General features: G+C 45.5%; 1 protein-coding gene across 1 annotated transcript in view; it reads right to left on the bottom strand.

Annotated features, from left to right (window-relative positions):
- Positions 1-584: 584 nt before the first annotated feature.
- Positions 585-24,742, bottom strand: part of Eepd1 (endonuclease/exonuclease/phosphatase family domain containing 1) — a 116,329-nt gene continuing 92,171 nt past the window's right edge. Inside the window, exons 4-8 of the mRNA XM_021172058.2 lie at positions 16,774-16,884; positions 12,189-12,323; positions 9,478-9,616; positions 3,630-3,824; positions 585-1,287 (exon numbers count right to left, since the gene is read on the bottom strand). Coding sequence (XP_021027717.1) covers positions 1,088-1,287; positions 3,630-3,824; positions 9,478-9,616; positions 12,189-12,323; positions 16,774-16,884 — 780 coding nt within the window. The 3' untranslated portion in view covers positions 585-1,087. The remainder of the gene's footprint in view (positions 1,288-3,629; positions 3,825-9,477; positions 9,617-12,188; positions 12,324-16,773; positions 16,885-24,742) is intronic.

Here is a 24,742-nt window from a genome sequence, read left to right as displayed (position 1 = left end):
TCTAAGTATGCTCAAGTCCCTTGCCCAGAATGGTATATAGTATTTGCATACAGCCTATGTACATCATCTCACCCATGTTAAACCATCCAGATGTGAGGACATCCAACATGATGTAAGTCCTACAGAACAATTGCTGTGCCATAGTGTTTAGGAGATAATGACAAGAACTCTATTTGTTCAGTACACACAATTTAATAGTTATGTTTCCTGTGTCTGGCCGGATCTCTAAGTGCAGGACCCACTGATACAAAGACCATGTATGCTTCAGAGTGAGGAGAGGAAGCCTAAGCTCAAAGTATAGTGTATGGGGACGGTGCAAGGAAACAAGTCTTTCTGGTAGCGATCACACGCTACACTAAAGGCCTGAAGCTAAGTGGTCCTCCCAGGAGAAAATCTATCAAGGTATAAATGAAGGAGAAGCTGAGAAGGGGGAGACGATAGGGATGACACACATGTGAGGAGTACCTTTGTAGTGTCCCAGAAAGGTAGGGACATAAAACGGGCAGGGGAAGGAAAGGGATTTGGGTAGCCATGGCCCACAGAACTAAGAGGACAGAACAAAGCAAACCATTCCACACTCTGACTGAAGCCAGGCAGATTAATCTGTTTATTATTCTTTTCTTTTTTCAAAACAAAACTAAAAATCTTTGAGAAGTGCATTCATCACAGTTAAAAGCTTCCTGAAATTTGTCGGTAGAACATGACATCCTGGTGAGGCAGAAACGAGAGCTGTGGCATTGCTTGTCAGCCTGAGCCACTGTTCCCATCTGCACTTCACTCCTCTGTTACTGTTCTCATGCTGCTAAACAATTCAGCCAGCAGTGCAGCCCCCATCCCAAGCCTGAACTCAGCTACATAGCTTCACGACATCGCAGTTCCAGCCAGCTCCGCCATGATGCTCACCATAGCCAGTGCCTGACAGGCTCCCCTCAGGCCAGGTTCTAAAGTGTTCACAAAGTGGACAGTGGTCCAGGGACCAAGATGAAGGTCCTCAGAATGATGATTCACAGGCCCTGGATCTTCTCACCCTGTAGTGCCAGCTCCATCCTAGGCTCTCCCAAGTCAGAGGCTGGAAAGAGTGATGTCATCATCGCTCATGTTTAATGTTGGCTTCACTTGGCTCTAAGGTGACTCCATTGCCATTCCTGGGGACTTCCTTCTTGCCCCAGTCCTTTTCCATGTACAATTCAGCAAGCACAGGGCAATGTTCAGAAGCGACTCCACCCCAGGACCAGTTATCTGGAATCCAAGGGTTTGTGAGCCCTTCTCTCACAACAGCCCAGTGACCTGAAGAGAGAGAAGAGACCAAGAATTAGAGCAAGGTGGCCAACGCTGTTCACCTGTAAGTCAAGCTGCCCTGACAGCCTTCTTCCACTAATCAAAAACTCAGGGCCAACTGTATCTTTTCTAAAACTTTTTCACATAACATAAATCACAGTAGTTTATTCTCACAGGCATTGAGGGCACCCAGAGACCAGGCTTTTTATCCAGCTAAACAGCAAGCAGGAAGACCTACTCCTTGTTCATACAGTGTGACCATTGTGACCAACACATCTAAACATAAGTGACAGTTTACCATTCTTTTTTGTGAATACTTTAAATTATTCTTAAAATTTTTACACATGGATACAATATATCTTCTTCATATCTACCCCACTCTCTTTAGACCCTGACCCCCAAATATATCTCCCTCCCTCCCATGTTCATGCATTTCTTTTTATTATAACCTACAGAATCCAATTAGCACTTATAATTATTTTTTATAGTGTTGGGGATTGAAGTCAGGGACCTGCATATGCGAGGCCAGTACTACATACACTATACCTCTAATGACAAATGGGCATTTGACAAAGTTAATGAAAGACTTCACAGAGCATAAATCACTAAGGAAGTGTTAGCAGACAACTTCTTCCTACAGAAAAGATGAAAAGGAGAAGCTTACAATGAGAAACTATTAATACCTTTGAAGCAAAGGGAGAAGTATAAGAAATAAGAATTATTATCTGAAACCATAAATAATTGTAGAACAATTACAAGGCACTGCCTGTGCCCCTCTGTGATATGTGACGTCAGGGTTAATGTAAGATATGAAGGGCCTGGATTCCAGGTTTGGCCTGGGCAGCATAGCTGACAGCTGTGGCAGGAGAACTTGTCCATGCACCTCAGCTTCCACATCTTGGTGGTGGGGGACAAATGAAAGGATGGCTTGGCTTCACCATTTCTGACAGAAGTGCCTCCCACAAGTGCCCTCCAGGGAGCCTAGTAGCCCTGGGCTCCAACACATGTTCTACAAATCACATCTTGCCATGGCCGATAACAGTCAATACCCAATAGAGGCCCAGGTGAGCTCTAAAGGCCTGCTGGCAACACAGTTATCCACACTTAAAGTTCTAAATCCCAAGGAACCGGGCCCTGAGTGTGTGGCCAAGTCTTGCAGTGGGACCCAGGAGTTGCTTCTTTTCCTCTTTAAGTCTCTTGCTATATATAGTACATGACAGTTCTGTAGAGCTACAAGAAGAACTTAGAGCACCATTTTAGTCTTTCATCAAACACTCTGCTACGGGCTTGAGAATGTTGCTTGGCATCCTGAGCATCCAAAGGCTCCGGGGTTTCATCTGCAGCACCACATTCATACCCATGGAGGTGCCTACCATTCTGCCATAGTGCTAGCCGTCTCCTCTTTCTGTGGCTCACTGTCTGAGGCTATGTGGAGTATCCACGCTGTGTTCTTTGGGGGAGCTCTGAGAACTTCTCTTGTCCTTATGTGATATTATGTGTTATGATATTGGTTCCTAAAGGTTCCCCAAAAGCTCATGTGTTTGTTGTAGGCTTGGTTCCCAACTGATGGTACCACTGGGAGATGACAGAAAGTTGAGGAGGTAGGGAAAGTTAAGCCATTGGGTACATGCCCTTTCAGGGACACTGGGTCGGCAGCCACTCCCTGGATCCTTTCCACTCCTTCTTGGCTGCTTTAAGGGGTGTGTCAGGGGGCTGGGGGTGGGGAGGGAACAGATGAAACAATGCCTCAAATTCACAAATCCTGACACAGGTCATCCACAAGTCCCAGATAGTTCTACCACAATGCATTATCTCACCAGATCTAAGAGCAGTCACACCAGGTGTCCATGGACTGAAGCCTTTGAAATTATGAGCCAAAGAAAAAATTTTCCTTGTAGGTTGGTTATCTTGGGTACTTTTGTCACAGAGACAGACACACTAATTGTGACGTGTCTCCTCACCCATGAAAGTGTACAGTGTACCTCATTCTGCAGCACAGCATTTGAATATTTGACAAATGTTCACTGATTGACTAAGTGTTTTTAATGTTCAGGTAAGTTAACAGTTCATCTCTGAATCACGACCCTGATGACCTATAGAGGTGACTCTAACTAGGTTTGCCTGCAAAATGCTTACACGGACGAGTGGCTATCTTTAAATTATTTGTCACATGCCCTTCCCGCTTAGATTTGTCTCTGATTCAACAATGGCATAGTCTTCCTTTTCCCATAAGACTATAAGTACATGCAGCAGAAGAAGATAACTAGCATTGGCTACTTCAGATGTTTACAGGTCTTCAGCCCAACACTGACAGAGACAGAGACAGAGACAGCAGGGGAGGCATCTCCTACCTGTGAACACTTTCTTTAAGCTTTTGCTGATCCAGATGTTGTCCACAGACTTGGAGCCTTGAGGATTCCTGGTGCTGATGTTGGTGAAAGTGTGAGCCGGGACCAGGTGGTGAAATTTTTCTCTCCTTAGGATATCGTAGTCATTGCTATCTGGCCCTTGGCCAAAATCCCCTACAATAACAACATCCTTTTCTCCTGGGAATAAAAGATAGAAAATTAAGAGCAGGTAGGAAGCAAAGCCAACATTAGCCATGACCCCTGGAAAGGGACTGTGATGCTCTGGTTTGACCACTCAGGATTTAGGGCCATAGGCCTGGTTCTTGTTTTCCGGTCCTTTCTTGTGTACCCACTCACTGACAATGAACATGGGTTAATTTGGAAATGAAGCATAGTGTGAGAGAGAGACAGCCCCATTCTCTCTATCTGGGCTCTAAACTTACAGTGGGGAAAGGACAAAAAGGCCTTACTCATATATCTAACAACAGTTCAGCAAACCTTTACAGAGCATCTTGTCAGAACCTACCTGTGCAGGAGTCAAGAATGAACACAAGACAATCCCTGCCCTCTGGGACTTCACAGTCTAATGGAGAGAGAGACAAAAGAGGAGACTGCCAGAATCAGAGTGTGGGTCTGAAACCAGAAACAGGAACTGAGGGCATGTAGCACAAGGGGGTTGGCCATGGAGGCCGCTGGGAGATGGGAGCTGACTTTGGTCTTAGAGGATGCACAAGAACCATCAAGATGATAAATATGAGAAGATGTTAGGCGGCAGGGAGCAATGAACCAATCTTGTTTTGGGGGGTGTATGACAGAACCTAGAGAAGCCAGATGCTTCTAGAGTGAAGGTTCAAGAAGCCAGATGTGGGCTGGCTCGAAAATAAAGGTGCCTGCTGTCAAACCTAACAGCCTGAGTTCTATACCCAAAGCTTCCATAGAGGAAGGAGAAAACCAGTTCCTATAAGGTATTCTAACTACCAGGTAAGAGATGCAGGCAAAAGCTACTCACTAATTGACAGGCATGCTCTCTCTGCCTGAAACCATGAGAAAGTCTGGGTATCTTCTTATCACGAAGCGAGCAGCCCAGAGCATCCATGTAGATACTTAACTATGCTCTTGTGTAGGTTATTCCTTAGACTGTCCCCCAAATTCAAAGCTGTAAATAAAGCTGAAGTGAGAAATTCACTCAAGTATCCATGTTCCTGCTTCATGTTCTGTACAAGAGGATCAATTAAACATATGGTTATTGTTTATATTCTAGATAAGTGATACTAGCCTCATTACCAGAGGCTATTCCTCTGTCCATCCAGCAATTCGAGCAATGCCTCTCTGCACTAACACCAACAGTGAGCATCCTCAGTCAAATGATTTGGTATGTCTTCTTCCTATACATAGACAAATGAGATGTGCTCCACAGCCTTGAGGATGGAGTACCCCCACACATTATTTAGAATTCTGCACAAGAATTTATTAACACATTCAAGCATTTGTTCCCATAAGTATGAACTTCTCGGTTATATATTTTAAACCCTGACTTATCTTCACTACTATGCTATTTACTTTGTTACTTTGCTTTTCCTGCAAGGAGTCTGTGGTCCCCCACCCTCCACCCCCACCATGTGGTCTTTTAGGTTTTTTGCTCTGAGTGCTTTCATTCTTTGTGACCTGCTAAAACACTCCAGAATCACCTCTATCTTTGCTGGCCCAGGCTTAGAACTAGCCACCTCTCCAAGGAAGCCCATCTCCCCCTAGCCGTGATCTGGGTGGGGCACAGACACCTCTTTCCTTGGTTACTAACAACTCATTAACTGATTACAGAAGCTCTCTTTATGTTAAAAGAATAGTGACACTCTGTTACACAGATGAGCTTTTCAAATCTTTGCCACAATGACAACAAAGTCAGACAAATGTTCAATCAGCATTTATGGTTTGGATTCTCATTTTTTTTCTCTTTGCTTTTGTTTTTTAGGCAGTGGCTTGCTATAGTTCAGAACAGCCTGGGATCACAATCACCCCCTGCTAGGATTATGAACATAAACCATAGTGTCTCTCTCTCTCTCTCTCTCTCTCTCTCTCTCTCTCTCTCTCTCTCTCTCTCTCCCCTCCCTCCCTCCCTCCCTTCCTTCCCTCCCTCTCTCCCTCTCCCCTTCTCTCTCTCTCTTTCTTTCTTTCTTCCTTTCTTTCTTTCTTTCTCTCTCTCTCTCTCTCTTTCTTTCTCTCTCTCTTTCTTTCTTTCCTTGTTTCTTTCCCTTTTTTGGAGATTGAACACAACGCACGAGGCAAAGACTCTTATCCAGCCCCATTTTTACTTATTACTGCAAGACAAGAATTCCTAAATTGCCCAAGCTGCCTGTAATCCAGGTAAGCCTTGAATATGCAATGCCCTGTTTCAGCTTCAGACAGGAGGAGTGGTCACTACTTCCTGTCTCATCCTAGGAACAAATAGTTGGGTGACTCTGGTCTTTGTCACCTCTCAGCTTGGAAGCCGTAGGCGGGGACTCAGTCTACCAAATGAAGAGAACAGCCCATTTCCTGATAGCTGTTGACAAGTGTAAGGGAGTCCAGAGTTCCTGTAAGTGTCTGGCACAGGCCCTCCCAAGCAGTGCAGATCTCCTTCTTTCTCTCCTGAGCCATGTTAGCAAGAGTCTCCCAGAGACAGAGCAGCAGAAAGGACTTTCTTGTGTGTAAATAAGGGCTAAAAAGAGAGGGCAGGGTACAAGTGGAAAGGTTGCTCCTTTGAAGTATTTTAGACATTTCTCTCACCGCCTGCAGGAAATGGATAGTTATGAAGTATTTCCCAAGTAATATGAATAGGAATTCCAAAAGAACAATGGCCCCCAGCCAGGCTCGACTAGATTCCCATGGACTGGGCTGACCCTTGAGGGGAATTTACTGCAGGGAAGCCACAGTCCCTAGGTAATGAGGTTTCTGTTGCCCTCTGTGAAAGGCACTTTAGAAAAAGCAGTTCATAAACAAAATAGCATATCCAAGACCTTCAGCAAAAGCCTTTTCCATGGTATTAATATTCACCCACCATTAGTCTTGACAGCTAAAGGGAAAGAAATCTAAAGTGAAATGATACAGGAGGCCAGCAGAGGGCACCTGTGTGCTACAAATGACAGCCTCCCCCAGGAGGACCCGTGAGAAGCCTCTCCCACTTCCTAAAACTCAGATCACATCCATGGTATGAATCAGGGTGAGCCCAAGCTGTTTTGAAAACCCAATGCCGGTTTCTCATAGGAAAACCAACTTGAGAGTATTGCTGAAAAGACCCCAGAGCTGATGAACTCGGTCAAGAGCAATCACAGAGCCCTTAATACAGATCACACACTGTACTGACTACTTCCTGGACAGCATGTCATTTAATTGTCACAGCTCCCATGAGACAAATGGCATTACATTCTCCTCTATGCAGGTAGAAAGCTCAGACTCTGAAAACTGAATAATTTGCCCAATGTCATGGAGGTGGCTCTCAAACCCAAAGTTCTTCCCAAGGAGTGAGGGAGGAAGAAGCCCAGGATACAGACTGCTGTTTGCCCTGACATATGGAGAGATAAGGTAAGTGTCTGCTGTACAAGCAGACAATTATCTGTGCCAGTAGGAGGAAGACCTCTGAAAGCTAGCACATGTACTGACTAGGAAACCTGAGGTTCTGGAAGACTGAGGCAGACAGCTCCCATGTAAATGAAGAAGGATTTCAGTGGGGTGCAGACCTGAGTACTGGTGGGAAAGGGCGACACTGGCAAGCAGGTGGGAGGCTGGGGCCAGGGGTCAATCAGCCAGCTCTGTGTAGTTCCCAAATGAAAACAAAGGCCCTTTTTGAATGGGCACATCCAGACTTCTCACAAACCTCTCTTCCAGCTCGATATGTCAGAGGTGACATGGCCACAGCTTTGCCCCCAAGAATGGGCAGCACGAATTCTCCTGATCACACACCTGGGTGGGCTTCCTAGTCACTGTTCCCTGACTTCCTAGGAGTGAGGAAAGAAAGTTCTGAGCCAATTTTCCCAGAGATCCCCTTGATTTAGGATGGGCCAACAACACCCACTGAAGTGGCTCCCTGCTGAGGTGCACTCCCACCTCTGGGCCTTCCTAGAAGATACCACAAGCGACCCTGGGCTCACAGAGGAAGACCTTGTCCTCAAGCCCTGATAAGGTTGAAAGAAGGTTCTGCGAAAGGACAACCACGGGATCCCTGATGCCAACTGGGTTTCACATTCCAGACCAAGGCAGAAAGGCCTGGATTTGCGAATCAGATGTTTCTGTCTCTTGGGGGGGGGGGTCGTCAGGGGGGCAGGGGTGGGGGGGCTTTATCTTCCTCTGAGCAGAACCCGGTACTCATCTATCTCCCTTCACTGCAGCCTGAAGCACTTCCTGAATCTCCTAGGTGGCCAGTTAACAATTAACTGGGTATTAGTGACAAGCAGGGGAATGGGGGGGGCATGAGTCACTGTCCCTACCTGAATGTGTCAAGGCCGAGTCATGCTGTGGGTCAGTCAATAGGCCCTTGGCAATGTGGAACTTGCCTGAAGTTTTCTGATAAACTCCTGAATCTTTCCCTGGAAACCAGGGAGTAGTATCTGCTTATGGCTTGCAGGAAAATTATGAAAACGCATCTCTGTTCCCTGCATCTATGAGACAGAGACGAATAGAAATGTCCACAGATATGGAAAGGTCTCAAGTCATCCTTTTACATTGCTGAGAGACTGGTTGTGGGTGAAGAGTTTCCCACATAGCTACTTGTTGGATGTGGTATCTCAGTTTGAACCTACTCGTGTGTTTTAGCCTGGAGATCCATCATTTAAGTAAAATGCTGCTCAGAGTGGGTCCTGACATGAAACAGAAGCCTGTATATTCAAACTCATAGTGAGCAAAGGTTGAAGCAATCCAAGGGCCTACCAACAGATAGGCAATAAAATGTAGCACATACAAACAATAGAATCTTATTCAGCCCCCCAAAAGGATGGAACATCTGGCACATTATACAACACCACTCATCTGGAAAATACTAGGCTAAGTGAGAAAAGCCAGACAGAGGGAAAAACCATGTGCTTCTCCTCATTTGAAGCACGTCATCAAATTCAGAAACAGAAAGGATAGTGTGATAGCTGTTAGACACTAGAAGGGACAGAGGACCAGGATTCAGGGGTTACAGAGTTCCAGAGTTCCAGAAGGTTACAGTGTTCTGGAGAGAGATGGTGGTAGCCAGTGCACAGAATTGAGTATATCCTGAATGCCATGGAACTGCACAGTTATCAATCCTAACGGCAAACTTTATGTCTATCTTACTGCAATAAAAGGGCTTTGGAAATGTAATGCTATAACTGGACAGAAGCATTTCCAAAGCCAATTATTGACTGAATTTCCCACTATGATGGAACAAGTTGGTGACAAGAAGTCTAGGACGTTAGAAGAGCAGTCAAGACTCAAGAATATGGGAATAATTTTGAGGTCTCCAGCTGCAGTTCTTCACCTTGTCACCTCCTGTTCTCCTTCACAAGAACACGTGCAGATCTGCAGGTGGTACCATCAGAGGAGGAGTCAACCCAGGAAGTGTGATCACAGCAGAGGAATATCACCACTTATATTTCCTCCTCTAGTCCTCTCCATCCAGGAGGCTGACAGACCAGTGGTACCTTGACACCCACTGGAGAGGCCCTCAGACACAAAGGAAGGGCATGCAGAAAGGTCAGCCAGAATCCACAAGAGCAAGGAGTATGAATGCCCCTGGATCTGTGACTTCTGCTGAGTGGCTGGGCTAAGAGGTCAGAGGTCACAGAGATGTCTGGAAAGAGGCACCACTGCCTGCCCTGAGGAAGCGTTGCCCATCCACAGAGATAGAGATCCCTACCTTTCAGGGTTTCCTGGAGGGTTAGTGCAAAGTTCAATAATCGGTGGCCATCACTGTGATTCTTGTTTGAATTCTCAGCTCCTGGGAGGGCCAGGGCTGTCAGCTGGAGGTTAACCAGGGTTAAGTCATTACTTCCCACCTGGGTAGCAGGAAATAAAGCAACAAGTAAAACCTTAGATGTTCACATTTCTTTCCTTTATAATAGATTAATAAATGGTTTTCTACACACAGTTGGAAATAATAATTAGAAGCAGAGCTAGTTCATATGCATAAGAGGCAACACAAGGTATTTTATTTTAGATTTATTGAATCTAAAAAAGTCTACACCTCTAAAGTCCAGCCTTCTACCTCTATTCCCTCAGTCCTGAAAAACTTTACATATCTGAAAGTGGGAAGATTTTTAGTAAACTTTTTGCACAACTGTATGCAAGAAGGAAGTGTCTCTAGTATCTAGATATTACAGACCCAAGGCCATTCTCTACAAGGTTAGCTTGAGTTCCCCACCCACTCATCTTTGTTCCTTTGGAACCAGTTGTGCACTAACATCCACTTTAACCTGATTTGTCTGTAAGAACCAAAGCTCACCAATCAACCAAAGGCAGAAGATCTACCTGGAGCCTGGGCCCCAGGGTGGCTCTCGTGGTCTCCTGGTAGTATACATATGTAAGGATGTTTTATCTTCTGGACTATCATAGCATTGCTTGCCTGCTCTATGTTTAGCAAGTCTGCCTTTTCTATTACCATGGCAACAAACACTAAACACTTCTGAGAAAGGATGAGTATACGGGCCCCAAGATGTGGAGAGTACCAGTCTTATCTTGCAGGTGTTGCTCCAGTTCACCATCACCCTCAGGACTGACAGCTCTATAGATGCCACTGTCACAGTCAGAGAAACCACCTTGAGGTTTAGACTGGGACATGTTGCCTGTGAGGATAAGCTGTCTGTGTCCTAGGCCACTGACCATGCCTTGAACATGACTTGAAGAACAAGAAGCCAAGGGCTGTGCTGGGTGATTGCATCCAGTGATTTGAAACGATCACTCCCAATGCCAAAGCTAGCATTTTCTTTATTAGCCTATTAAATATAGTTTGTCTTTTATTGTTAGCTAGAGACAGTGTTTACCAGGTTGCTTTTGTAAGGTAGTAGGCATGGTAGCTATTCTGTAATGCCTGTACTTGGGGAGTTGAGGGGGCAGGACTGGAAGGTTCACTATGTAGGCCACATAGCAAGACTCTTTCTCAAACAAACAAACAAACAAAAAAACAAAACTAGCACCAGCAAAAATACCAGCCTGCTTTTCAGCTATGTGGCTGCCTGTTCCAGCTAGCTAGAGCCAGGACAAATTATTTAAAAATTAAATGTATTGTTAGCTTTAAAGATAATCCTGGCCAACTCATGGATCAGAACCACAGGTGCCAGGAATACAAGACAGAACCTCATCAACATGGCAGGAAGAGGGATTGAAGCAGACACATCTATGTGAGCATACACCAACTTTATAAGTTTTACTACTACAAATTGAAGAGATGGGACACAGGCTTATACATCCCATGATAGAGACACAGGTTGTCCCCAAGCCCCACCTCCTGCTGGAGTTAAATGATGCTGGGCTTAGGGGGTAAATTTAAGGCCCTAGAGTTACTGGGACTGGGGGGGGGGCACCCAGAAAGAAAAGGTCTCAATGCTCATAGAGAACGGCTTGCTGGGCTCTCGAAAGCCATCGAGCTGCCTGACTTGGAATTCATGGTTAAGTAGTGATGAGGTCCATTGCCTCTGTGGTGACTTTCTGGCTTCCTTTCATGTTGTCCATCATCAAAGCACTTTGGTGTTGGGGAACACTGTCAAGAGGTCTGCAGGCCACAGCAGAAAGATGATCCTGAGACCCACACTACCCAGCTGCTCCCAGGCAGGTTCTTCATGGACAAGGATATATAAAGAGAGGCCAATGACAGGTGTCCCTTTGCCCAGAGCTCCGTCTGGATCTCACCTCCAATCCAACAAGCCCTTAGTGGGCCCATTCTTCTTGGCATCTAAACAATGAGGCCTGAGGGGCAGGTGAGGAGGAGAGGCTCCTTAGAGCAGGCTCTGCCAAATGTGGCCATTCTGACCCCATTAGCTAGTACCAGACAGGTGAGGAGAGCCCGTGAACACACTTGAAAACCACCTGGGCCCTATCCCAGATGGATGAGGCTTGGGTTGGGGAATGCCTGATTTTAAAATGGCTGACTCTGCTGTATAGCATGTATGGAGACAGCTGTATGAATTAGTTTCCCACTTTCTTTCCTTCCCATCTATCTATCTGGCTACCTGTCTATCTGGCATCTATCTATCTATCTATCTATCTATCTATCTATCTACCTGCTTTTGAGAAGGGGTTTTACTAGGTTGCCTGGTATGGTCTTGAACTCCTGGACTCAAGCAATCCTTTTGCTACAGTCCCTGTTGCTGAGACAACAAGGGTGCCTCACTCCGCCCAGGTTACTGCCTTCCTTCTTGTTATGGACTAGATTTTTCTGGGTCTAAGATGCCCTCAAAAATCCTTTCACTCCTGCCCTGTAGAAGGTCACCTACCAGGGAGCTTCCAGGATAGGTACTAGTCCTACCCTAAGAGAATATCATCAAGAGAGAAAGATATGGCTTCTCTGGGTCTGTGTCACAAAGATGTTCCCTTTGGAAGGAACTGGATTTTGAGGTGACAGGAAGCAGGTACCTTGAATCTGGCGAGGAATGGGCTGGGGCCCACAGCCTTAGCATGACCGTTGCTGGGTGAGCTCTCCCGCCCAGGGATGTCTCTCAGCTCCACATTGGCTGCTGTGTCCCATAGGAATCCAGAGTAGCAGGGGCCCTGCAGGGCAAATAGAAACACGGTCTTGGTGCCAGGTTCCTAATTCCAAGAGGCACACAGCATAAGAAAAAGCTGCCAGACACAAAAAGCACGCTCAGCCTTGGGTCCTCACGGTCACTCACATGGGGTGCTTCTATAATGAAGAACATGCCTCCAAGCCACAGTGCACCCCACACTGATGACCACTGCAGAGGTTCACTCATGGCCAAGAGTGCCTAGCTCTTCCCTTCATGGGTGAAGGTAGGAGAAGCACATACCAGGCATAGAATTGCATTTGAATGACTACATGGCATGAGGCAACAGCTTCTATCTTCACTTGACAGATGAGGCCACTACTGTTCTGAGAGACTGAGAAACTCCCCTAACATCCCACAACATGCAAATATGTGAGTCCAAAGATTCTGATGGCTGGTATGCTTATGGGTAAGTTACCACTTGCACAAATGGCGCCTAGCCCCTCATCACCTCTCAGTCAGTGTTCACCAGATGGGTGGAGGTCAATGCTTAGGAGCCCTAGTGATTTGAAACTGGGCTCTCTGCAGATGGACAGGGCAACACACAGAGGCCTGAAGCCCAGGTCAAAGGCCCTGGTGGGGAGGTGCAGAAAACTTGGTCAAGGCCCCCCATCTGGCTCTAGGAATCAGAGAAGTTGCTTCCATTCTGCTTGCTTCGCCCACTGCCTCTGGGACCTTACAGAAAAAGCAATGCATCAGTCTGCCTAGTCTGGCTGAGCCACTGCTGGTCACCAGGGCATTCTTTAGTGTTTGACACCAGAGACAGAGCAACGGGTTATCAAACAGGCAAGCAGCACTTGACCCTGCTCTGCTATGTTGCAACGGGAGAGGAAGTAACCTTTAACCTTAGGCACCTCTGAACAGCCACTGTCACACACAAAACCTCAGCTCACAACCCAGCCAGATATTTGACAGGAACGCCACACTTAAACAGGTATTTAGGAGGGAAGTAGAGAGGACATGAACGTGAGTTTTATGCTGTGTAAGACTCTCCTTGCCCAGCTTTGGACTCTTATGGAAGAGTAGGAGGAAGGATTTTGGGCTCGGGAGGGGATAGAAACTTCACAGGAAGCCAAGAAAGTCAACTAACCTGGACCCTTGAGACTCTTAGAGACTGAACCACCAACCAAAGATCATACATAGGCTGGACCTAGGCCTCCCTGCATATATATAGCAGATATGTAGCTTGGTCTTCATGTGGATCCCAAACAACTGGAGTGGGGGCGGGGAGGGGGGAATCCCAAAACCTGTTGCCTGTATGTGGGATATCTTCTTCTAGTTGGGCTGCCTTGTTTGACCTCATTGGTAGAGGATGCACCTAGCCTCACAGAGACTAGCTATCTGGGGGGAGGGGGGAGGAGGGCTCAGAGGAGAAGGCAAGGGGGGATGGGAGGAAGGATTGTAGAATGGGGTGACTGGGAGGGGAACAGTGAGAGGGAAGTAAAGTGAGTATGAAGAAAGAAAGAAAGAAAGAAAGAAAGAAAGAAAGAAAGAAAGAAAGAAGAAAAAAGAAAAGAAAAGAAAAGAGGAGGGAAGGAAAGAAGAAAGGAAGAGAGAAGAAAGAGAAAGAAAGAAAGAAAGAAAGAAAGAAAGAAAGAAAGAAAGAAAGAAAGAAAGAGAGAGAGAGAGAGAGAAAGAAAGAAAGAGAGAAAGAAGAGAAAGAAAGAAGGAAAGAAAGGAGAAAGAAAGACTGACTCTCCTTGTCCACAACTAAAGATAACACTAGTTTAAGCATGGTCACACCTGAGTCTCAGCCTAGCTGTATCTGGAGGCCAAGACAAGGTCCACAGTGTGTCTAAGACTCGGCTCCTCATGAAGACAGAGAGAACAAAGTCACTATGGTAGGCTCTAGAGAGGAGGCTATTATTTTGTTTACTGTTACCCAAGGAGAAGTTCCACCACACACTGCCTCAGGCATCACTCATACCAGCTGTCTGAAAACCTCCCGGCTCCACAATCCTCTAGGATATAGGAGGAGAGGGTATTCTGGGAGGACTCGGTTCCGATGCTGCTCCCCTGATCAAGGCCCCTCAGCTTCTGTGAATCTTCCTCATCCTTCTTACTGTGGCTCTTATCCTCTCCCAGGAACCCTTCCAGACATGACTCAGTTGGCTAGGATGGCCACGGCACAGAAAAGCACTTATGCCAGAGACAGCTCACTGGGCACAGGTAGACTGCCACTCCCAGTGACAGGGAAAATAATTTCTTCCTACATTTGTTTCTATGTCTCTCTGCTCTCCTTCCCCCTCACCTCTCTCTCTCTCTCTTCTCTCTCTCTCTCTCTCTCTCTCTCTCTCTCTCTCTCTCTCTCTCTCTCTCTCTGTGTGTGTGTGTGTGTGTGTGTGTGTGTGTGTGTGTGTGTGTGTTTCAAGACAGGGTTTCTCTGTACAGCCCTGGCTTCCCTGGAGTTTGCTATGTAGACCAGGCTGACCTTGAACTCAGAGATTCCCCTGCCTCTGCCTCCTGAGTCCTGCAACTAAGTGCACGTGCCACCACTGCCTGGCTGCTTTCTTATTTGTAAACTGCTCCTCTAGTTGGTACCTGGACATGATTGCAGGGCTCAGAGACCCAATAGCTGTTCAGTATATGAACTAAAGGTTCATAGCCATGGATGTATGATGCCTGACTCACATTCTGCTTAAAATGATTTTTGGATCTGTGCATCATTAAAGTTAAAGAACTCTTACATGCCATTAATCTCTGAGGCCCAAAATAACAGGTAGCCAGGTCCAGACATGGCTGCAGTCTGACACTGGCAGGGATCCCAGTTCAAAGTCACCATCACCTGAGTCATATCTTACCAAGCCCTAGTTGGACTCTACTCCAGGAAGCACCCCAACACTCACTGTCTCCTTCTTACTGGGGCTGTCCTGGGAGCTGAGGAAGAAGCTCACAGTATGCAGAAGAAATAGCTAAAGCAGAGAGCTCTCAGTGACAGTACTCTGCTGGCCGTGGCTCCCCCTCCTACAGGGAGGTGAGCTGACTTGTCCCTCTCAATGGCTGTAAACTTAGAGAAAGGGGTTGGGATACCCAGAAGTGCATCCACAGATAGGGCTATGTTGCTGGGTCTGCTTTTCTCAAATATACATGAATAACCCCTCACAGATGTTTATTGAATGAATGAATGAAGGTGAATGGACTCTTGGGAGTCACACGAATTTTCATACAGTGAGATCCATGAAAAGGGTTGGGATTTTTGTCATTTTTGTTTTCTGTTTTCTTTAAAGCAGCAGAGTAGCATTATTCTTCATGTGGACCGAAAAGCAGAGCCCTGAGCTACAATTCGGAAGACCAGATGCACCCCACGTCAACTCCTTCAGCCACTGTGAACTCACTGTCCACTGCAAGTCTGTTTCCACCCTAACACTGCAAAGCTAGATAAAGGAGTTACATGCACAGTTTTCAGGAGCCACTGAAAAGAGCGCGATCTTATAGTCAAAACTCATAGATGGATAGGTAATTTTAATCCATTCTACATTTATTATTTGAGTTCCAAGTCATAAGTATCAATCATTTAAATATAACCCATAACATTGTAAGCAGATAAGGAATATTAGAACCTTAAAACATCTGCATTTGTGTAAAGATTATATAAAAACAATGCTTTTTCAATTCAAGTAATTACATGAAGTATTCTTTAAAAGAAAAAAAAAATCTAAGAACCCAGGCTAGGGAGATGGCTGTCAGTAAGGTGCCACAAGCAGAGGGACCTGAGCTTAGAACTTGGAACACATAAAAAACTGGACATAGTGGCCTGTGCCTCTTACTCCAGCCTTGGGGGAGAAGGCAGACACAGTGGATCATTGATTAGCTGAGTCTATTTGAATCTGTGAGCTGTCAGTCAACTGAGAGTCCCTGTGTCAACAAAAGAAAAGGTGGGGAGAAGTGGAAGAAGACACCTGATGGCACACCTCTGTGTGTGTGTGTGACACACACACACACACACATACACAAGAGAGAAAGAGAGCGGGAGAAAGAGGGAGAGAGGGGGGAGAGGAAGAGAGAGAGGGAGAGGGAGAAAGGGAGGGAGAGGGAGAGAGGGAGGGAGAGAGGGAGAGAAGAGAGAATGCAATGTGTGAACTACAGAGCTTGCAAATTCCCATCTAGTGAATAAGGGGTTTCTGAAAGCTTGGCAGGGGTAGAGCTGTGACCTCAGGGTTACAAGGACAAAGGGCAGATATATAGACAAATGCATAGGTGCCCCAGACAGAGTTTCTCCTCCCAAGATGCTAAGTTCCCATTTCTATATGGGCAGAAATTCATTCTTGATCAAAATATAAAAAGAGGCCTAGGGCATTAGAAATGACTAAAAGTTATGGCAGATAATGTGAAAATGGACTATGTATAGTGACAGAAAAAATTAAATCACCCTTGGTTTGGGGGGAAATTATGTTTAAGTACAAAACTTATGCAGGTGGTTATGCAGAGAGGGATACCTTCTGGAGCTGATTCGAAGGCTTCTCAGCAACAATGGACCTCCAGCATCCTCGGGACCCCTTCCACTTGCGGATGTTGGGCAGGATCGGCTGGTTCAGCTCTGTACAGAACTGCAAAGACAGAACACAGGTCAGTGTGTGTGTGTGTGTCCCTATCCATAGCATCCTCAGAAATTAGACACAAATGATTCTTTAAAACCTGCTGACTTTCGTCCCTGTGTTCTCAAAGACCAGGGAAGGCAATACTTAATTAGGCTACTGCAAAATATGGACATAAAAATTTAACAAACAAACAAAAAAAGGATTTGCAAAGAACCATGCAACTAAACACCACCAATTAGAAGGCAAATGTTTATCAGCTGGCAAGCCATCACCAACTGAGGACCCCCTCTGTTCAGACTCCAGCTTAATTCTGAGCCGGCAAACAGCTTCTCTGTCTCCAGGTGACTACCACAGCCTGTGTTCATGTATGCTTGGCTATTTTTATTTCCTTTCTCTTCTTTTGAGATAAAATCTTACCATGTGTGGCCTAATCCAGCTTCAAATTCACAATCCTTCTGCCACAGCCTCTTGAGTGCTGTAAATTACAAGTGTGCACACAGAACTTGCTTATGCACATTCTGTGTCAGGGGGACAGCATGGCTATTCACTGAGCCAAAATAAAACTATACAGATGAGGAGTTGAAGAATTACTGACTGCATAGTACAAAGGGCAGCTCCCTGGACACACTCTTCTGGGGGTGATTTTTTTTAAAGGGACTCTTGGCATTGCTCAGATTTACACTCAGCTTTCAAGATGTTTCACCATTTTGATACTGCTCCTCCCTGTTGACAACCTCTTGTCCCTTAATAGACCCTGTATCACAGCACTCATTTCTCTCTGTTCACCTGCTTCCCAGCAAAATGTGCTCTTGTCTGGCTTTTTGTCTGTGTGTGTGTGCATGTCTGTGTGTGTGTGTGTGTGAGAGAGAGAGAGATCTATGCATTGTGTGGGAGAATAAACACAGCCAAGCGTATCACATGAATGGGGAGTCCAAAGGAGGGTATCTGGTCTTATTTCTTTGAGACGAGTTCCCTCAGTAAGCCTGGAGCTAGGCTGGCAACCAGTAAACCAGCAATCCTCCTATGTCTGTCCTCCACAATGCTGGGGTTACAAGTAGGTGTTCAGGAGGCCATGACCAGCTTTTTGTGTGGATGCTGCTCTGAAATTAGGGCCTCATTTTTGCACAGTGAGAACTCCTACCCACGAAGACATCTCCCCAGCCCAGTTCCTGGCTTCTTTCTTATGAGTCCTGTATACTTCTGCTCTGCTGAGCTATTCCTCCTCAAGCCTATCTAGCCCCACCGAGTCAGCTTAAACCACTCTCTGGAAGGCACCAAAATCTATAGCTCTGTTTCAGAAGGACCTACCTCCTAGGGTTTTCTGTTATTGCTGATGACTTTGTATTTCGAGACATGGTTTTATTATACAGCCAAGGCTGGCCTGAAACCTTATCGTCCTTCTGCATCTGCCTCTGAATGCTGGGATCACAGGTATGTGTCATCACCACCACACCATTGCCTTGCCTGAGTTCTGAGTTGCACTGCTAACCGCCTCTTTAACATTCATGTTAAACCTTAAGCTCTACTTAAGCATCTACTTTTTCCTGTCCCAAAGGACTGCCTACTCCGCAGCCTGAGCCTCATTTTGATGTCTGAATTCCTTTCCTCCTAAGTACTCTGGTTAATCCCTACCCTCCCTGGTCCCATCTCTCCCCACACCCAGAGACTCTGCAGTCACCTGGGTGTGTAGTCTATGTTACTTTTCAGTTCCACTGTTGGGGTACCTTTCAGACTCCAATCTCCCTCATGGAGACACTGTATAGCTTCTAAGCCTGCTACCACCCACCTCAATCCATCCACTAGGCACAAAGGACCATGTCAAGGCCCTACTCTATGGTTCTTCTGTGTGGTCTGAGGAACAGCAGTATCAGCATCTCCTGGAAATCACTGGAAATTTTCTGACAACATCATGGGTCTGCTTGATCAGAAACTCTGGGTGGGGCCCAGTGATGCATCTTGTAACAAGGTCTTCAGACGCAGGGACACAGTAGGTTTGAGAACAGTTGGGGCTGCTTCAGTTCTGCCTAAGCATGGATCCTAGACTCTGCAGAGCTGCAGATAGCCCTGCAGAACACTTCAGCCAGAGCAATCTCCTTTCATGCCCTCAGGCAGCACACAACCACACACCTGATGGTCAAGAGGCAGATTCGAAACTTCTGAATTTTGGTTACTCCCTAACAGAGAAGGTGAAGCAGAAGCTAAGACTTCCGCCAAACACTTGTCAGTAAGTGCTACAGAAAGAATGAACCAGGTGGTGGTGGGAAAACCCAGGAAGTTGACTTTAGATAAGGTTTGATTTACAATCATCGACAGTCTGCAAATGCAAATTCCCCAACAGTGGACTCTGTCAGGCAGTCTGGGCCTCTGTAAACCCTAGGAAGTGTAAGAGGACACAAACGCAGGGCAGACAAACAGGATTCCTCCTGGAAGTTCCTACCTGAGTAACTGCCTCAAGTTTAACCAGATACTTGGCACACAGATGTGTTCTGTGCTGCTGGGTGTTTGGGGAGTGTCCACCCAAGAGTTCAGTCACCAGCAACTTTCACTGGTTTCCTGATTAACACTGCCTGGAGCATAGCGGTGGATGATAGCATTACTACTGGCTAGTAGGGAGGAGAGGTGTGTTTGCGTGTGTGTCTGTGTGTCTATCTCTGTTTCTGAGTGTGTGTGTGTGTGTGTGTGTGTGTGTGTGTGTGTATCTTCTTGGCTGAGAACCATCAATTGGTGAGATACAGTTAGTTATAAACTTGGCAAGATGGAACACCCGAGAGATAAACTCTTGGGCACAACTGTTAGAGCTTCAGGACTGGGTTAAAGGACATTGGAAGACCCACCCAAAATTCGAGTGACATCAATCTCTGGCCTGGGGTCCTAGACTGAATTGAAGGGGAAGCAGTAGGCAGTGCATTGGCATCCATCACTCTGATTCCTGATTGCAGGTGAAAGGGACCAGCTGCTGCCATGCTTCCGCAGAGTGACGTGTGCAAAGAGCACAGAGGGACAACAGAATAAACGCCTTCACAGGGCTGGATAACTTTCCATGACGACATTAAAGAGGAACTCATCAGTGAAACTAAAAACTCAGGCAAGGCACAGCATAGTGGCTTGCACCTGTAATCTCAGCACTAGAGGCAGAAGGACACTGAGTTTTAAGCCAACCTATTGTTGACCAGCAAACCACAAGCCAAACACAATCCTTCATTTTTAAAGTTGCTTCTATCAGGTAATGTCACAGCAATAAAAACAGTAACTAATACAACAGGAAATAAAACACTCCGAAAAATGTGGCTGAGATCTAAGATGTTTTCTCAGAGATCAGAGAGGGAAAACACTTCCAAGCAATCACTATCCTGGCAAGATTATTAAGACCCATGTCTTCACTGCCACCTGAGGCCTCACTATCCCAAAAGCAGAACTGAGGTCTTATCAGAATCTCCACAGCACACAAGTCCCCATCAGGTCACAGCTACTATGGAAGCTTACAGAACTCTGGCATCTGAGAGACAATGTCTACAGGCAGTGGTGTCACAGCCAATAGGATTCTAACCCTGGGGGGGTTGGGGGGGGGTCAGATAGCTGAGGACAAGTGGATCTCTGCACATACCCCAAATTTATCCAGCTCAGGGGCCCAAGCCAGTGGCACTGTTTTCTATGCTCACCGCTCTCAGAGAAGATCTCTGAGACAATGCTTGAGCTGGTCAGAGTGAGACTTCGTGCTAAAGGTACAAATTCCTGGGTGCTGCCCAGCACCAATTTAATTAAACACTGGGTGAGCCTAGCAGTGTGGATTTAACATCCTCTCCAGATGATCTGAGTCTAAAAGCTGATTTCATGGAGGAATGAAAGATACTACATTTTTTGTTAGTTCATATTTTGGTAAACTCCAGAGGCCCTAAAGGGGGCATCATCATTGATCCCGATAACCCACCTTAATTTAGAACATCCGAAACCTGGCCATGGTCATCCTCTCTCAGCCCTTATAATACATTATCCCTTGCTCTGACGTCGTTTGTATGTCTTATGCTATTGAAGACAAGTAATAATTTAAGAAATTGAGGAGATACATTGCTGGCTGAAAAATTTCTATCCCCTATTTTCAGGATCACAGTTAAGTAAAAGGTAGGATTTTCTTATGTTTCTAGGTCTGGAAGAAAGAACTATATATTTGTAACTGGAGATGACTCTTCATTAGAAGTTCACAGCTAACCTACACAGCAGGACACCTCTTAGGTCCTTGCTGCTCAAAGTGAGATCCACGGACCAGTCACATGAACATCAGCAGGCTCCTGAGATGGGCTTCCTCAAAGTTCAGTTTCCCAGGATGAGTAAGGAGCTGGGAAAGCTATAAGAAACCAACATGCCTGCCTTTCCATCAGCCTCACTATGGCAAATGCTTCTGTACAGAGCATCCCTGCCATCTCCACACAGCCCACAGTTGTTCATAAGCAAAGTGTTCCACAGACAGGTGAAGTCCAGGCTTAGGTTTGAGGTCAGGATTACACAGCTGGCAAATGCTGTTGGGAAGGCCTGAAAATATGTCCTGTCTGCTCTATCCTTTGCCTGACAGGTGGGTCAGAGAGTAGCAAGGTCAGAGGAGCTGAGGCCAGGCCCCCTTTACAGAGTCCTTGGACCCCAGTAATACCAATGGGAAAGAAAACAAGAACATCTTCAGAAAGCATGTTGAATATGTAGAATGAAGTTCTTTTCAGGGACAAAGTGCAGTTCTATAATTTGCAGGAAACTGGCCTCAACTGGAGATAATCATATTTAGTGAATTTAGTCTCAGGAAGACTCATGTCACATCACATGCTTTCTTTTATTTGTGGCTCCTAAATTTTATACAGACTTGTAAAATCATGTGTACATATGATATTAAGGTAGAATCAAAACTCTCCAGGGCAATAAGAGGGCTAACAGGAAGGGCAAGGTGGGAGTATGGAACAAGAATAAGCTCAAAGCACATTATATATTCATATTAAAATGTCTTCATGTAACCCAGGGTCATGTATAATGAACGTACACTGATAGGACCAAGAAGCATCTTATAAGCACTCTCAACCTGGACTCTGCCTTAAATTGTTTGATGTCATCTGATTCTTAAATTATCTGCTTTACCCACCCAACCAAAAGGAAGAAATAATAGACCCATGAATACAACTGGGTCACTAAGGCAGGAAGACCAAAACTGACTAATATAACCAACAAGGAAGAAATGATGGGAATCATTTGAGTACCACACTGCCCTATGTCTTGGCAACAGGAGGTCAAATCAAACATCTTTTTTTTTTTTTTTTTTTTTTTTTTTTCGAGACAGGGTTTCTCTGTGTAGCCCTGGCTGTCCTGGAACTCACTTTGTAGACCAGGCTGGCCTCAAACTCAGAAATCCACCTCCCTCTGCCTCCCAAGTGCTGGGATTAAAGGCGTGCACCACCACCGCCTGGCTCAAATCAAACATCTTAATGACAACCTACAAGGTGTCCAGGGCACTGGCATTGGGAAATGGCCAAGACAAAACCTACTGTGGCTGTGACCTGCCAGGTCTGCCCTGGACCAGCTGACTGCTTATCTCTGCAGTGATCAAAGGGCCCTACAACTTGAAATAATTGCCTTGGTCCATGGACCTTTGCACTTTTTAAATTTACTTTGACCTTTCCCACTTTCTAAAATGAATAGTCCTTAATGTGATTGCCCACAGTCGAAGTAAAAATGAAAACAGTGTTCCAACTCCCTAGGAGACTTAAAGCTTCCTTTTGTAGTCAAGGTAAAGAAAATCCTGGCTCTGTGATCAATTTATACATGCATATTGTTAATGGCATGCACAGAGTTAATTGGAAGCAGATCTGGAGTACTGGTAGGCATTTTAAAGCAAACACCACATGGCCACTTCATCCTGCTTCCTGGAAGGAGAGGGAGAGCCGGCTCCATGATGATGGATTTCCAGATGAGTCGCTTCCCTGGGAGGGTGTTTGATTTGCTGCCCTCACTTTGGACGTGACTTCCCTTTGACAATTAGTTTCCCATATGAGGAAGCCGATTTCCTCTGTGTTCCTAGGGTGGCCACTGAAAATCTGTTCTGGTGGATGAAGTACGTGGAGTGTTTTCTCCTTATAAAGACAGATTGCCTCCAAAAAGAGAAGAAGCCCAATCTCAGGTCAAGCAAGGTCAAGGGATTCAACTCTTGTCTGAATATGATACAATATGGCAAAAGACAAGGACAATGCTTGTAGAAATGTCAGTGGGAAGTAAGGGTGTGTCCTTATCTAAATGTTCAAGTACAGGACATAACTGACACTAGAAACTCTTCACATGGTGGCCAAAAGGAAAGAATGGCCAGAGTCCCTAAACAGCATGAGCCTGGTGCATAATAAGCTGACCCCATTAAGTATAAACTTAATAGTAACCATGTTTGCCCTTCTAAATACAACACGGCTATTGTGACGTTTCTCTAAAATATCAAGACTTGAAATTAGGACTCTGAATAAGAGCTCTCCTTATGGATGATATGTTTCAAACTGCTAGCTCATCTCTGTGTCACTGTCACCATTTTCCCTACCTTTCAGAAACAGTTAGAAAACTCCCTTTCTTCTCTCAAGGTCATCAGGCACTAAGGCTCCATCTCACATGGTAGCTAAGACTCTAATGAAGATCTTATGGTCATTTGTTCTGTTCTCATTAAATCTTCAATAATAATGGGTGATATAAACCCAGGTAATTTATAAGGCAAAGACAGAAAAAAATAGGTGTGCAATACCACTGTGTAAAGACCACCAATGATAATATTTCTAGAAATTTCTTTCTAGATTTTTTCCTATGAATTTCATCCATAGATTTCATCTCTCTATTCACACATGCTCTCTCTGTCTGCCTCTGTCGGTCTCTGTCTCTCCTCCCTTCTCTCTCTCTCTCTCTCTCTCTCTCTCTCTCTCTCTCTCTCACACACACACACACACACACAATTTTTCCTACATCTATAGTCTCCTCACCCTTTTCTGAGACAGCACCTCAGCATGTTGCCCAGCAGGCTAGCTTCAAACATATGATCTTCCTGTCTCTCCTCCCTAGTGGGATTATGGTAGACTGTCCCCCTGACAGGATTATAAATGCCACACTTGGAGAAACTCCCCCAAGCCCACCTAATGAGCTCTCTAAATCACTATTATCTATACCGAATCCCCTTGACAGTGAAAGATTCATTGCCTGGAGATAATGTACGTCATTTGAAGCTTATTTTTCACTAGAAACATTATATAATCATCTAACATGGTGGTAGGAGACCCTCACCCACACCACCCTTACACGCTCAATGTGTTTTATCTGTGTTTCAAGTATCTTGCTTGAACAGCAATATGAACTAGCCAGTACCCCCTGAGCTCGTGTCTCTAGCTGCATATGTAGCAGAAGATGGCCTAATCGGCCATCACTGGGAAGAGAGGCCCTTGGTCTTGCAAAAATTATATGCCCCAATACAGGGGAATACCAGGGCCAGAAAGTGGGAGTGGGTGGGTTGGAGAGCAGGGTGGGGGGAGGGCATAAGGGACTTTTGGGATAGCATTTGAATTGTAAATGAAGAAAATATCTAATAAAAATTGTTTGAAAAACAGGAGCTTAAAGTTATACTGTCTTTGTTTATGAAAACAAACCAAGAGTCTTTGTTTTGCTGTAGACAACTCAGAGGCCTGGGAAGTACACCGCCAAAGCTATACTCCACCTCCCAGAATCTGTGATCACAAAGAGTGTGACATTTTAAAAAATGTCTGATGGGCACAAAAGAGGAGAATTCTCACAAATAAACTTCTTTTCTTCCATCTGGAGACAGACAATACTCATCTTTATCCCTTATAATATCTTTATAATAACATGCCTCTGT

This window comes from Mus caroli, unplaced genomic scaffold, assembly GCF_978045245.1.
Source record: "Mus caroli unplaced genomic scaffold, Mus_caroli_1 scaffold_11, whole genome shotgun sequence".
Taxonomy (NCBI): domain Eukaryota; kingdom Metazoa; phylum Chordata; class Mammalia; order Rodentia; family Muridae; genus Mus; species Mus caroli.
The sequence above is the reverse complement of the archived record's forward strand: the minus strand, read 5'-3'. Positions and strand labels throughout refer to the sequence as shown.